The sequence below is a fragment of the Stomoxys calcitrans genome, chromosome 1 (genome assembly GCF_963082655.1).
Source record: "Stomoxys calcitrans chromosome 1, idStoCalc2.1, whole genome shotgun sequence".
In the NCBI taxonomy this organism is placed as follows: Eukaryota; Metazoa; Arthropoda; class Insecta; order Diptera; family Muscidae; genus Stomoxys; species Stomoxys calcitrans.
The window spans coordinates 107,927,499-107,942,090 of record NC_081552.1 but is presented as its reverse complement, the minus strand read 5'-3'; the positions used below and the strand labels follow the sequence as shown (position 1 = coordinate 107,942,090).

At 35.4% G+C, this 14,592-nt stretch overlaps 1 protein-coding gene across 1 annotated transcript in view; it reads left to right on the top strand.

Annotated features, from left to right (window-relative positions):
• The window catches only part of LOC131996749 (uncharacterized), a 38,865-nt gene extending 27,132 nt beyond the window's left edge, over positions 1 to 11,733 (top strand). The window contains exon 2 of the mRNA XM_059366618.1: positions 11,638 to 11,733. Coding sequence (XP_059222601.1) covers positions 11,638 to 11,733 — 96 coding nt within the window. The remainder of the gene's footprint in view (positions 1 to 11,637) is intronic.
• The last annotated feature ends 2,859 nt before the right edge of the window (positions 11,734 to 14,592 follow it).

The following is a 14,592-nucleotide window of genomic DNA, read 5'->3' as shown; positions in this document are numbered from 1 at the left end:
ATATATATATATATATATATATATATATATATATATATATATATATATATATATATATATATATATATATATATATATATATATATATATACATATATATACTAGCTTTGCCTTTGTGCCTTTATCTGAATCCCATATGATCTTTATTGGTCTACGAGTTTAATTTTAGATGTAAGGTGTACTCCATTCCTAAAATACTTAATTTCAGCCCGATATTTTCATGATATCTGATTTAGGATTGTTTTCGGGGGTGAGGAGATCCCCCAGGCACTTGGCCCTGAAAAAATATCAGCATCGTGCTCTTCTTTCAAATACCATTTATTTAAACCCCATATTGCCATTGGCTTAGGGGAGTTTACACGATGAGGCGTCCCCCAAACAAATGGCCCCAAAAAAGGTTGTCAAATTCGATTTCTAATCTCAAACACCTTTCATTTGAGCCACATATTCCCATGGTCGAAAAATTGTTACCCTTTGGGGATGTTTTGGGAGAGGGGTGATGCCCTAAATACATGGTCCTACATTTGGATATTAAATTCGTATTCTACTCCCACATACCTTTCTTTGAGCCCCATATTGCGATGGTCACTAAAAAATTGCTGTTTGTAGGGAATTTTGGGGAAGGGGTAGACCGCCAGAAAATTTGTTCCGAAAATGGGTATCAATTCTTGCTCTACCCCCCAATTCCTTTTATTTAAGCCGCACATTGACATGGTCGGTAAATATGCCCGATCTAGGGGTGTTTTGGGGATTGGGGTGGTCCTCCAAATACTAAGCCCGGAAAATATATCAGCAACGTGCTCTATTCTCATATATCAATATACCATTTATTTGAACCCCATATTGCAGGTCATATAACCCATAATGCCATTGGCCTTAAAATTGGATATAAAATTCGTTTTCTAATCTAATTTAAACTACTTATTGCAAAAGTCAGCAAATATGTCCGGTTTGGGGTATTGGCCCTAAAAACTATAAATATCTAGTTCCACTCTCCATAGTCGGCAAACATGACCTGCTTGGGGATATTTTGGGGGATGGGCGGCTACTCAGTGAGTTAGCCTTGAAAATATATATCGGATTCGTGTTTTATTCTAAAAATCCTCTTATTTTACACTCATATTGCAATAGGCAGCAAATACTTCCTATTTGGGTGGTGTTGTAGGTGTGGGGTGGCCCCATAGACATTTTTCCCGAATATTCATATCAGATTCGTGCTTTACTCCCAAAGACCTTTCATTTGAGCCCCATATTGCTATGGTCTTAAATTTGTCCCCTTTGGGGGATGTTTTTGGATAGAGGCGGCCCCCCAAACACTTGGACCCACATTTTGATATCTGATTCGAATTCAACATTCAAATACCTTTTATTTAAGTCCCATATTCCCATGGTCAGTAAATAAGTCCTGCTAAGGGGGTGTTTTGGGGAAGGGCTGGACCCCCAGAAACGTGGTCCCACATTTGGATATCAGATTATTATTCTACTCGCAAATACCTTTCTTATGAGTCCCATATTGTCATGATCGGTAAATATGTCCGATTTCGGTGTGTTTTGGGGGTTGGGGTGGTCCCCCTAGCACTTGGTCCGACAATTGGATATCAGATACGTTACTTTTCATTTGAGTCCCATATTGTCGTGATTGGAATAAATATGTGTTTGGTAGGTTTTAGGGTGGGGCAGCCCCCCTAGGTACCCCATCCGAAATTTTGATACCAAATTTTTATTTTTTGGGGTACTATATGAGGGCACATAAAATTTCGCTTAAATCGCACCACCCATCTCACAGATCTGGCGTTTCTGAAAATTAGGGTAAGGGGGAGGGTCCGCCCCTCTTCAGATATCAAAAAATGTAGTACCCTATTTTCACCACGGGGTCATTATGCACCATCTGTGAAAATTTCAAGAAAATCGGCTTAGCCGTTTCTGAGTGTATAAGGAACACATAAACATACAAACAAACAAACCTACAAACAAACACAAATTGATTTTGATATATATATATATATATATATATATATATATATATATATATATATATATATATATATATATATATATATATATATATATATATATATATATATATATATATATATATATATATATATATATATATATATATATATATATATATATATGTATATATATATATATATATATACATATATATATATATATATATATATATATATATATATATATATATATATATATATATATATATATATATATATATATATATATATATATATATATATATTTATACATATATATATGTCAAATGGATACTTTCGGGACAATTTTTCTGTATAATGTATGTTTCGAGGACATTTGTATACATTGGGGACTGTCCCCAAAATTTCCGTCTATATTATGGATGTTTTGAGGACACCGATACATTGGGGACACTTTTTGCTTTACAATTTTATGACTTTTTCTAGATTCTCCATAATTTTTATCACTACAATAACACTTATTTTTCATATATACTCTTGTTTTCTATAAAAAATAAGTGGTTTTTTAATTTTATTTTTGCTCATCGTGTTGCCAGAATGGTATTGTGTAAAACAGCAACCTACAAAATCAACCCTGCTGTTTCAATGTTACCACTTCAGGCTGGTAGTTCAGAGTATTGCCGCAATGTCGCCAAAGTCACTCAGATTTAATATTGGATTAGTTCGTGTAATCGCCGCAATTAAAACAGAGCGCTGTAATGAATTCGGCGATTTTAGTGCCACGACATCTACTTTTTACGCGGGTAAATTTTTTTGGGCTCATTCTACGATGCTGATAATGTATGTTTCGAGGACATTTGTATACATTGGGGACTGTCCCCAAAATTTCCGTCTATATTATGGATGTTTTGAGGACACCGATACATTGGGGACACTTTTTGCTTTACAATTTTATGACTTTTTCTAGATTCTCCATAATTTTTATCACTACAATAACACTTATTTTTCATATATACTCTTGTTTTCTATAAAAAATAAGTGGTTTTTTAATTTTATTTTTGCTCATCGTGTTGCCAGAATGGTATTGTGTAAAACAGCAACCTACAAAATCAACCCTGCTGTTTCAATGTTACCACTTCAGGCTGGTAGTTCAGAGTATTGCCGCAATGTCGCCAAAGTCACTCAGATTTAATATTGGATTAGTTCGTGTAATCGCCGCAATTAAAACAGAGCGCTGTAATGAATTCGGCGATTTTAGTGCCACGACATCTACTTTTTACGCGGGTAAATTTTTTTGGGCTCATTCTAACTATAACATAGAAAGCAGCATCGCTCTGTATATAAAAGTCATAGCGTGTTTGCTTGTCTGTTTGTTCGAAACTCGAAAACGACCAAACCGATGTTCTTGAAATTTCCCCAGATTGGTTAAAATGGTCTGGAAGGAATAATAGGCTATATAAATTTTTGATATCGGGGTCGGGTGGGAGCCTTCCCCTTACCCTAAAAATAACCACCAAAATTAAAAGTGGATCGATTGTAACAATATTGGACTCAAATTAACGGTATTTGGGAGTAGAAAATAAAACATATTAAAATTTCAAGCTAATTCGAATGGGGCTAGCCCCACCACAATAACCCCTAACGCACATATGCACCGATCGAGGCAACATACAGTGGGATAGAACCGAAAAATAGGAAATATGCCATATGAGAACGGATTGAGATAACTATTTGAATTTTAAAGACCAAAAATAAAATCTGCTCGAAAGTTTTTTTTTGGAGAAACCCATAATACCAATTTTGGGCAGAGATAGTTTCCAAATCGGCATTTTTTAGTAAATTTTCTGTGAAGGTTACAAATATGGTCAAGCCAATTCGCATGGGACTCGCCCCGCCACAAAAACCTTGAACGAACATATAGACCGATCGAGGCAACATAAAGCGGGATAGAACCGAAAACAAGTAAAAGCGTGCTAAGTTCGGCCGGGCCGAATCTTATATACCCTCCACCATGGATCGCATTTGTCGAGTTCTTTTCCCGGCATCTCTTCTTAGGCAAAAAAAGGATATAAGAAAAGATTTGCTCTGCTATTAGAGCGATATAAAGATATGGTCCGGTTTGGACCACAATTAAATTATATGTTGGAGACCTGTGTAAAATGTCAGCCAATTCGAATAAGAATTGCGCCCTTTGTGGGCTCAAGAAGTAAATAGAGAAGCTGTATCGGGCTATAGACAGATTCAGACCATAATAAACACGTATGTTGAAAGTCATGAGAGGATCTGTCGTACAAAATTTCAGGCAAATCGGATAATAATTGCGACCTCTAAAGGCTCAAGAAGTCAAGATCCCAGATCGGTTTATATGGCAGCTATATCAGGTTATGAACCGACTTATACTTTACTTGACATAGTTGTTGAAAGTAACAATATAAAACGTCTTGCGAAATTTCAGCCAAATCGGATAGGAATTGCGCCCTCTAGAAGCTAAAGAAGTCAAGTCCCCACATCTGTTTATATGACAGCTATATCAGGTAATGAACCGATTTGAACCATATTTGGCATAGTTGTTGGATATCATAACAAAATACTACGTACCAAAATTCATTCGAATTGGATAAGAATTGCGCCCTCTAGAGGCTCAAGAAGTCAAGACCCAAGATCGGTTTATATGACAGCTATATAAGGTTATGAACCGATTTAAACCATACTTGACACAGTTGTTGGATATCATTACAAAACACGTCGTGCAAAATTTCATTCCAATCGGATACGAATTGCGCACTCTAGAGGCTCAAGAAGTCAAGACCCCAGATCGGTTTATATGGCAGCTATATCAGGTTATGAACCGATTTGAACTATACTTAGCACAATTGTTGGATATCATAACAAAATACTACGTGCAAAATTTCATTCCAATCGGATAAGATTTGCGCACTCTAAAGGCTCAAGAAGTCAAGACCCAAGATCGGTTTATATGGCAGCTATATTAGGTTATGTACCGATTTGAACCATACTTGATACAGTTGTTGGATATCATAACAAAACACGTCGTGCAAAATTTCATCCCTATCGGATAATAATTGCGCACTCTAGAGGCTCAAGAAGTCAAGACCCAAGATCGGTTTATATGGCAGCTATATCAAAACATGGACCGATATGGCCCATTTACAATACCAACCGACCTACACTAATAAGAAGTATTTGTGCAAAATTTCAAGCGGCTAGCTTTACTCCTTCGGAAGTTAGCGTGCTTTCGACAGACAGACGGACGGACGGACAGACGGACGGACATGGCTAGATCGACATAAAATTTCACGACGATCAAGAATATATATACTTTATAGGGTCTCAGACGAATATTTCGAGTCGTTACAAACAGAATGACGAAATTAGTATACCCCCCATCTTATGGTGGAGGGTATAAAAAAACTAGTAGAAAACATGCCCCATGAAAACAGATAGAGATAATTTTTTAATTTTGAAATGGTCAAGGCCCTACGTAGTTCGCCGCAAGATCCTTAAGTTGGTCACCTCGGAATTAAGAAAAATTGTTCCGCCTGCCAAATCATCATTTGTGGTCCTTCTTCTAAAATTCTTTTTTTGCTGAATTGCGCTGAAAAATTCTAAGAAAAACAAGTAAAAGCGTGCTAAGTTCGGCCGGGCCGAATCTTATATACCCTCCACCATGGATCGCATATGTCGAGTTCTTTTCCCGGCATCTCTTCTTAGGCAAAAAAAGGATATAAGAGCGATATCAAGATATGGTCCGGTTTGGACCACAATTCAATTATATGTTGGAGACCTGTGTAAAATGTCAGCCAATTCGAATAAGAATTGCGCCCTTTGTGGGCTTAAGAAGTAAAAAAAAAAGATCGATTTATATGGGAGCTATATCAGGGTATAAACCGATTCAGACCATAATAAACACGTATGTTAATGGTCATGAGAGAATCCGTCATACAAAATTTCAGGCAAATCGGATAATAATTGCGACCTCTAGAGGCTCAAGAAGTCAAGATCCCAGATCGGTTTATATGGCAGCTATATCAGGTTATGAACCGATTTGAACCATATTTGGCACAGTTGTTGGATATCATAACGAAATACTACGTGCCAAAATTCATTCAAATTGGATAAGAATTGCGCCCTCTAGAGGCTCAAGAAGTCAAGACCCAAGATCGGTTTATATGAAAGCTATATCAGGTTTTGGACCGATTTGAACCATACTTGGCGTAGTTGTTGGATATCGTAACAAAACACGTCGTGCAAAATTTCATTCCAATCGGATAAGAATTGCGCACTCTAGAGGCTCAAGAAGTCAAGACCCAAGATCGGTTTATATGGCAGCTATATCAGGTTATGGACCGATTTGAACCATACTTGGCACAGTTGTTGGATATCATAACAAAACACGTCGTGCAAAATTTCATTCCAATCGGATAAGAATTGCGCACTCTAGAGGCTCAAGAAGTCAAGACCCAAGATCGGTTTATATGGCAGCTATATCAGGTTATGGACCGATTTGAACCATACTTATCACAGTTGTTGGATGTCATAACAAAACACGTCGTGCAAAATTTCATCCCAATCGGATAAGAATTGCGCACTCTAGAGGCTCAAGAAGTCAAGACCCAAGATCGGTTTATATGGCAGCTATATCAAAACATGGACCGATATAGCCCATTTACAATACCAACCGACCTACACTAATAAGAAGTATTTGTGCAAAATTTCAAGCGGCTAGCTTTACTCCTTCGGAAGTTAGCGTGCTTTCGACAGACAGACGGACGGACGGACGGACGGACGGACAGACGGACGGACATAGCTAGATCGACATAAAATTTCACGACGATCAAGAATATATATACTTTATGGGGTCTCAGACGAATATTTCGAGTAGTTACAAACAGAATGACGAAATTAGTATACCCCCCATCTTATGGTGGAGGGTATAAAAAGGATATAAGAAAAGATTTGCTCTGCTATTAGAGCGATATCAAGATATGGTCCGGTTTGGACCACAATTCAATTATATGTTGGAGACCTGTGTAAAATGTCAGCCAATTCGAATAAGAATTGCGCCCTTTGTGGGCTCAAGAAGTAAAATAGAGAGATCGATTTATATGGGAGCTATATCAGGCTATAAACCGATTCAGACCATAATAAACACGTATGTTAATGGTCATGAGAGAATCCGTCGTACAAAATTTCAGGCAAATCGGATAATAATTGCGACCTCTAGAGGCTCAAGAAGTCAAGATCCCAGATCGGTTTATATGGCAGCTATATCAGGTTATGAACCGATTTGAACCATATTTGGCACAGTTGTTGGATATCATAACAAAATACTACGTGCCAAAATTCATTCAAATTGGATAAGAATTGCGCCCTCTAGAGGCTCAAGAAGTCAAGACCCAAGATCGGTTTATATGAAAGCTATATCAGGTTTTGGACCGATTTGAACCATACTTGGCGTAGTTGTTGGATATCGTAACAAAACACGTCGTGCAAAATTTCATTCCAATCGGATAAGAATTGCGCACTCTAGAGGTTCAAGAAGTCAAGACCCAAGATCGGTTTATATGGCAGCTATATCAGGTTATGGACCGATTTGAACCATACTTGGCACAGTTGTTGGATATCATAACAAAACACGTCGTGCAAAATTTCAATCCAATCGGATAAGAATTGCGCACTCTAGAGGCTCAAGAAGTCAAGACCCAAGATCGGTTTATATGGCAGCTATATCAGGTTATGGACCGATTTGAACCATACTTATCACAGTTGTTGGATGTCATAACAAAACACGTCGTGCAAAATTTCATCCCAATCGGATAAGAATTGCGCACTCTAGAGGCTCAAGAAGTCAAGACCCAAGATCGGTTTATATGGCAGCTATATCAAAACATGGACCGATATAGCCCATTTACAATACCAACCGACCTACACTAATAAGAAGTATTTGTGCAAAATTTCAAGCGGCTAGCTTTACTCCTTCGGAAGTTAGCGTGCTTTCGACAGACAGACGGACGGACGGACGGACGGACGGACGGACAGACGGACGGACATAGCTAGGTCGACATAAAATTTCACGACGATCAAGAATATATATACTTTATGGGGTCTCAGACGAATATTTCGAGTAGTTACAAACAGAATGACGAAATTAGTATACCCCCCATCTTATGGTGGAGGGTATAAAAAAAACAAATAAAGATATCTTAATAATTCTGTTTGATATTTGCAGATATAAGTGTATTTAAAAGACCAAAATTAAGTTTTGCCTGTAAGTTTTTACAGAGCATTTTTTTAGAAAATTTTCTGTAGAGGCTACAAATATGGTTTGGTGCAAAAAATTGTTTGCATGGGTTCAGGGGACATATGAAATAAAACAAGTAAAAAGGCGTTAAGTTCGGCCGGGCCGAACTTTGGATACCCCCCACCTCGGGTATATATGTAAACCACCTTTCATCAAAATTTGGTGCAAATTGCATACGTTATGCCCCATAGCAGCTATATCAATATATCTTCCGATTTGGACCTGATAAATACTAATAAGCAAAAGTTATTGTTCAATTGTATATAACAAACAGGATCGGTCTATATGGCAGTCATATCCAAATCTGAACCTATCTGGGCCAAATTGACGAAGGATCTGGAAGGGCCTAACGCAACTCACTGTCCCAAATTTCAGCAAAATCGGATAAAAGTGGCTTTTATGGGCCTTACACCCTAAATTGGAGGATCGGTCTATATGGCAGCTATATCCAAATCTGAACCGATCTAAGCCATATTGATGGAAGATATCGAAGGGCCTTAGACAATTCAGTGTTCCAAATTTCAGCAAAATCGGATAATAAATTAAGCTTTTATGGGCCTATGACCCTAAATCGGAGAACCGGTCTATTGCAGCTATATCCAAATCTGGACCGATCTGACGGAGGATGTCGAAGGGACTAACACAACTCACTGTCCCAAATTTCAGTAAAATCGGATAATAAATGTGGCTTTTATTGGTCTAAGACCCTAAATCGGGGAATCGGTCTATATGGAGGCTTTATCAACATATAGTCCGATATAGCCCATCTTTGAACTTAACCTGCTTATGAACAAAAAAAGAATCTGCGCAAAGTTTCAGCTCAATATCTCTATTTTTGAAGACTGTAGCGTGATTTCAACAGACAGACGGACGGACATGTCTAGATCGTCTTAGATTTTTACGCTGATCAAGAATATATATACTTTATAGGGTCGGAAATGGATATTTCGATGTGTTGCAAACGGAATGACAAAATGAATATACCCCCATCCGTCGGTGGTGGGTATAAAAATATTTGAGCTAATGGGGATCTAGGCTTTGCATTTTGAGATCTCGAGGGGTTTTCCAATTGTTTAATAAATAAATGGCCTATCCTAAAGTAACTTAAGCACCCGTTTAGGTTGACATAGCTTGTTGAAATTTCACTTGAAAATTATCCATAATATTTCCTCGTTACAAAAAAATATATTGGTATTTAAGCTTTTTTTCAATTAAGAATAAATAATGAAAATACTTTGTTGGCCAAAAAATGCAAAAAACACTTTTTGCGCATTCTTTGATTTTTAAGCTGTATAAATTTTAACTGAATTATCGCATGTGGACACTTTTTGCAGCAAGTAAATTTTGTCACCAATACAAATCAAAATGAAAATCAATCTAAAAATATCGTTTTAATGTTACTACCTCAGAGTTGATTTTTGCACTAGTTCAGAGTACCGCCGCAATGTTGCCAAAGTCATACAGATTTAATATCGGATTAGTTCATGTACTCGCCCCAATTAAACCAGAGCGCTATAACGAATTCAGCTATTTTAGTACCACGACATCTACTCTTTAACGCGGGTCAATTTTTTGGGCCCATTATAGCTATAACATAGAAAGAAACATCTCTCTATATACAAAAGTCATAGTGTGTTTACTTGTCCGTTTTTTTGAGATTCGAAAACGACTGAACCGATTTTCCTTAATTTTCCGCAAATTGTGTTTGATGGTCTGGAAGGAATAATAGGCTACATAAATTTTGAATATCGGAAGCGGGTCGGAACCTTGCCCCAAAAATAACTACCCTAAATTAAAAGTGGATCGATTGTAATAATATTGGACTCAAATTAACGGTATTTGGGAGTAGAAAACGAAATTTATATGAAAGTTTGAAGCTAAATCGCATAGGGCTGACCCCACCATAAAACCCCCAACGGACGTGTAGACCGATCGAGGCAACAATACAGTAAAAAATATGCCATATGAGAACAGATTCAGATAACTATTTGAATTTTGTAATGGTTAGAGCTGAAGTGATATCGAGATAATCTTCAAAATAATTTCAAGGCCCTAACTTGTCCAAGCGTTTCAAATCATTGTGACCCGTCAAATGTCATTAGTGGCCAGACTTCCAAAATTTTTTTTTTTTTGCTGGATAGGGCTCAAAAATTCTAAATAAAAATCAAATAGAGATATCTTAATAATTATTTTTGGATATTGCGGATAAAAGTGTATTTAAAAGACCAAAAATAAATTCCCCCCGAAACTTTTTACAGAGATACTTATACCCATACCCATTTCGTGCAAAAGTAGTTTCCAAATCAGTGGATGCTATAAATATGGTTTGGTTCAAAACATTTTGTGACATATGAAGTAAAATATATTAGTCCTGTGGGGGACTTAGCTTTATATTTTGAGAATTCGCGGGGTTTTTCTTATTGTTTTTAAAAAAAATCTTGCCTATTTTGAGGCATATATCGCACCCGTTTAGGTTGACATATTTTGTTCAAGTTTCACTTAAAACTTATCTACAATAAGCTTTTTTAATAAAGACTAATCAATGAAAATACCTTTTTTTTGACCAAAAAGACGCAAAAATCACATTCTTTGATTTTAATTTTAAATCCACCAGTTCAAATCATGCATTAAAATGAAAATAAAGCTAAACATCGTTCAAGTTACTCTAAAGAGTACGTATAACCTCAAAAATGTCAAGCTTTACGATAGAGCTGTCAGTTGGGAGATTACACCACAAGGGTTGTCCAATCCCGAAATATAAAAGACAACCCTCGTATGCAACAAGTGATGAGAACGTGGTCTGAAGAAAGGGCGTTTGAGTGAGTCTCAGGATGAGATATTGTTGAAATAGAATTCTGGGCGAATCGTGTAGGATTTGGAGGATAATAAACCTGTACACAGGACTGATTTTGATATTTATAAAGTACGTTCCCGTTGGTGTTATTCATTACACAATTCCAGCTTGTATGTTGTGCGTTAAAGTCGTGGGGTATAAGCAGATGTTATTATAACATTGTTCCCATTAATTGAATGTATCTTTAGCCAAAAAATTGTGCTCGACAGCTTTTCTAATTCCAATGAACACACAGCCACCATGAGTTCACCGATCATTACTGTAGATTTTGTAGCCTTCGATCTTGAATTTATGATGAGGTTTGAGAAATATTTCATTTAAGAGAAAAACATATGATTTTGTTGTAAAAAGCAAAATTCAGCTGCATAATTGCTGAATTTTGTCGTTATACCTTGGCAATTCCAGTGCATAACATGAATCTGATTTATGTTGAATGAATTATAAAGCATGACGCAACATCATTCCTAAAACTCTGAATTTATCATACCCATTTTGCACTGTTGTAGGTGATCAATAGCTTCAAAGTAAATATCATCATAACAAATTCATCATCGTTAAGTCGTCTGGATCGTCTACTTGACTGCCTTGACTTGTATAGTTAGAGTATAGGTTGCAATTGCCAAATGGTTGAGTACTAAAATTTCTAGCTGATTGACAGCTAGCTGTTTGAACATATGGGGTTCTTAGCCCACTAAATTTGAACCACCCTGTGTTCTAGATTAACATGTTGGATTATCAACAGCTGATCGAGAAGACAAACCTTTGTTTTTGTAACCAACTTGAGGGAAATCATCTGGTTCTATTTAATATTCATACACACATCGTGTACCACAGGAAATTTTGTACGTAACTCGATTACGCATTTGCATGTAATCTTTTCTACATGGATATTTTGGATCATCAGCCTTATGGTTCACATTATTTAGGTTTCTCTTGGAACAGTTAAAATATTTGTACACAACAGGACCATCGCGTTAAGTCTGATTAAAAGTACAAACTGGGAGATTATCAAATATATCTCGACGTCTTGAAATTACTTTTGTTCCGATGGATATTTTTTGGAGCTAGTACTGCGACCCCAACCAAGCGATTATTTTAGAAAAGGTCATAGTTTGGCGAACAACAATTGGTGGAAACTTATCTCTTGTTATAGTAATTTCACCATCTCTTTACTTGCTGATTCCATATCATCTATATCGAGCACTTGATATCGATTGGCCGAATCGAGAACTGTAGTATTTCTAGATATTTGAAAGGCGTTAGTTGGAAATAAACGCAACTCTACGTTTATTATTTCTTAGAAATACCATAATTTAATATTTTAAGGAAAACATTTTTAGCGCAGAAAAGTTAACATGTGGTATCAGTTGATTACCAGAAAGGACTGTGATATTTTCATTTAAAATTCAGATATTCCATTTGAATTTCAGAATCCCTCACTTTCAAGTGTAATTAAGAAAATACCAATTGAAATTTAGAATTCCGTTTGTAATTCAGAATTTTCATTTAAAATTTTGAAATTTCATTTGAAATTCAGAAATTTCATTTGAAATTCAGTAATTTCATTTGAAATTCAGTAATTTCATTTGAAATTCAGTAATTTCATTTGAAATTCAGTAATTTCATTTGAAATTCAGAAAATTCATTTGAAACTCAGAAATTTCATCGGAAATTCAGAAAAAAATGTTTTGAAATATAAAATGTTTAAATTGAAATTCAAATACTTTATTTGAAGTTCACAAAATGTCAATTAAAATTCCGAATCTTTCAATTGAAATTTAGAATATTTCAATTGAAATTCAGACTATGCCACTTTCAAGAGAAGTTCAAAAACTAACAATTGAAATTCAGAAATCCCATTTATTATTCAGAAATTTTATTTTAAATTCAAATATTTTATTTGTAGTTCAGAAATATTCTTTATATTCAGATATGTATTTCATTTGAAATTTGGAATATTCCAATTGAAATTCAGAGTACTTCAATTGCGATTCAGACTACTCCACTTTCAAGTATAATTCATAAAATACCATTTGAAATTGAGAAATTCCATTTATAATGTAGAAATTTCATTTAAAATTCAAATATTCTATTTGAAATTCAAATATTCCATTTGAAATTCAAACCACTCCACTTTCAAGTGTAATTCAGATATTTCAAGTACCAACTGCAATTCAGAAATTCCATTTGTAAATCAGAAATTTCATTTGAAATTCACATATTATATTTCAAATTCAAAAATTTTATTTGATATTCAGAAAGTACATATAAAATTCGGAGTATTTCAATTAAAATTCAGATACTCCATCCGACATTCAGATATTTCATCTAAAATTCACATATATTTTTTTTGAAATTCAGAATATATTTTTTGAAATTTAGAATACTTCAATTGAATTTCAGAATATTTGAATTAAAATTAAGAATATTTCAACAGAAATTCAGCTTACACAACTTTGAAGTGTAATTCATAAAATACCAATTGAAATTCAGAAACTCCATTTCTTATTCAGAAAATTAACTTAAAATTCAGATATTTTATTTGAAACTCAGAAATTCTATGTGATGTTTAGACACTTCACTTCAAATTCAGAATATTTATTAAATGTTTTAAAAGCTATGGGAAAGTTTTTTTTAAAAAAAGTTCAGAAAAATGCATTAAATCTTTAAATCGATAGAACGGTCCATATAATTTATTTCATGCAAACCTTGACCGTGGCTGCGCCTCAAATGGTTCATCCGCTTATTCTAATTTTGGCATACTCTTTCCAACATTTCGGCCGGTATCTCACAAATAAATGATTTAATGTTGTCTTAAAATGCGTAAATTGAAGCGGGCCTGTCTGTATAGACATGAGCTTTAACATAGCCACACAAAAAAAGTCTAGAGGCGTTAAATCGCACGATATAGGCGGCCAATTGACCGGTCCCAAACGTGAAATAAAGTCCTAACGTAACTTGCCTCTCAATAAGTCCATTGTTACGCGTGCTGTTTGGCATGTGGCACCGTTGAAACCATATGTCATGCAAGTCAAGCTCTTGTATTTTGGGCAAAAAATGTTAGATATCGTCTCACGGTAGCGCTCACTATTCACATTTACGTTGCGATTCGCATCATCTTTGAAGAAGTACGATCTAAATTATGACTTTTTCTGGATGCATCGGTAGCTCTTGCAATGCTTCTGGCTGATCTTCACTCCAAAATCGACAATTCTGCTTATGAACTTTTTTAACAGAAAACTTTTTTTTTTTTTTTGATAATAAAATTAAATAATTTGCAAGCGTTGCTTGTTTGCAAGACGATTCATGGTTAAATTGTAGACCAATCTGAAGATATTTGACAGTGAAACAAAACATGAAACCTGCGTGAGCAGCGAAAACTAGTGTTGTTGAAAAAATAATAGCTAAAAAATCACCATTTATTATATGAACTTCAAAATATTTCGATTGAAATTCAGATA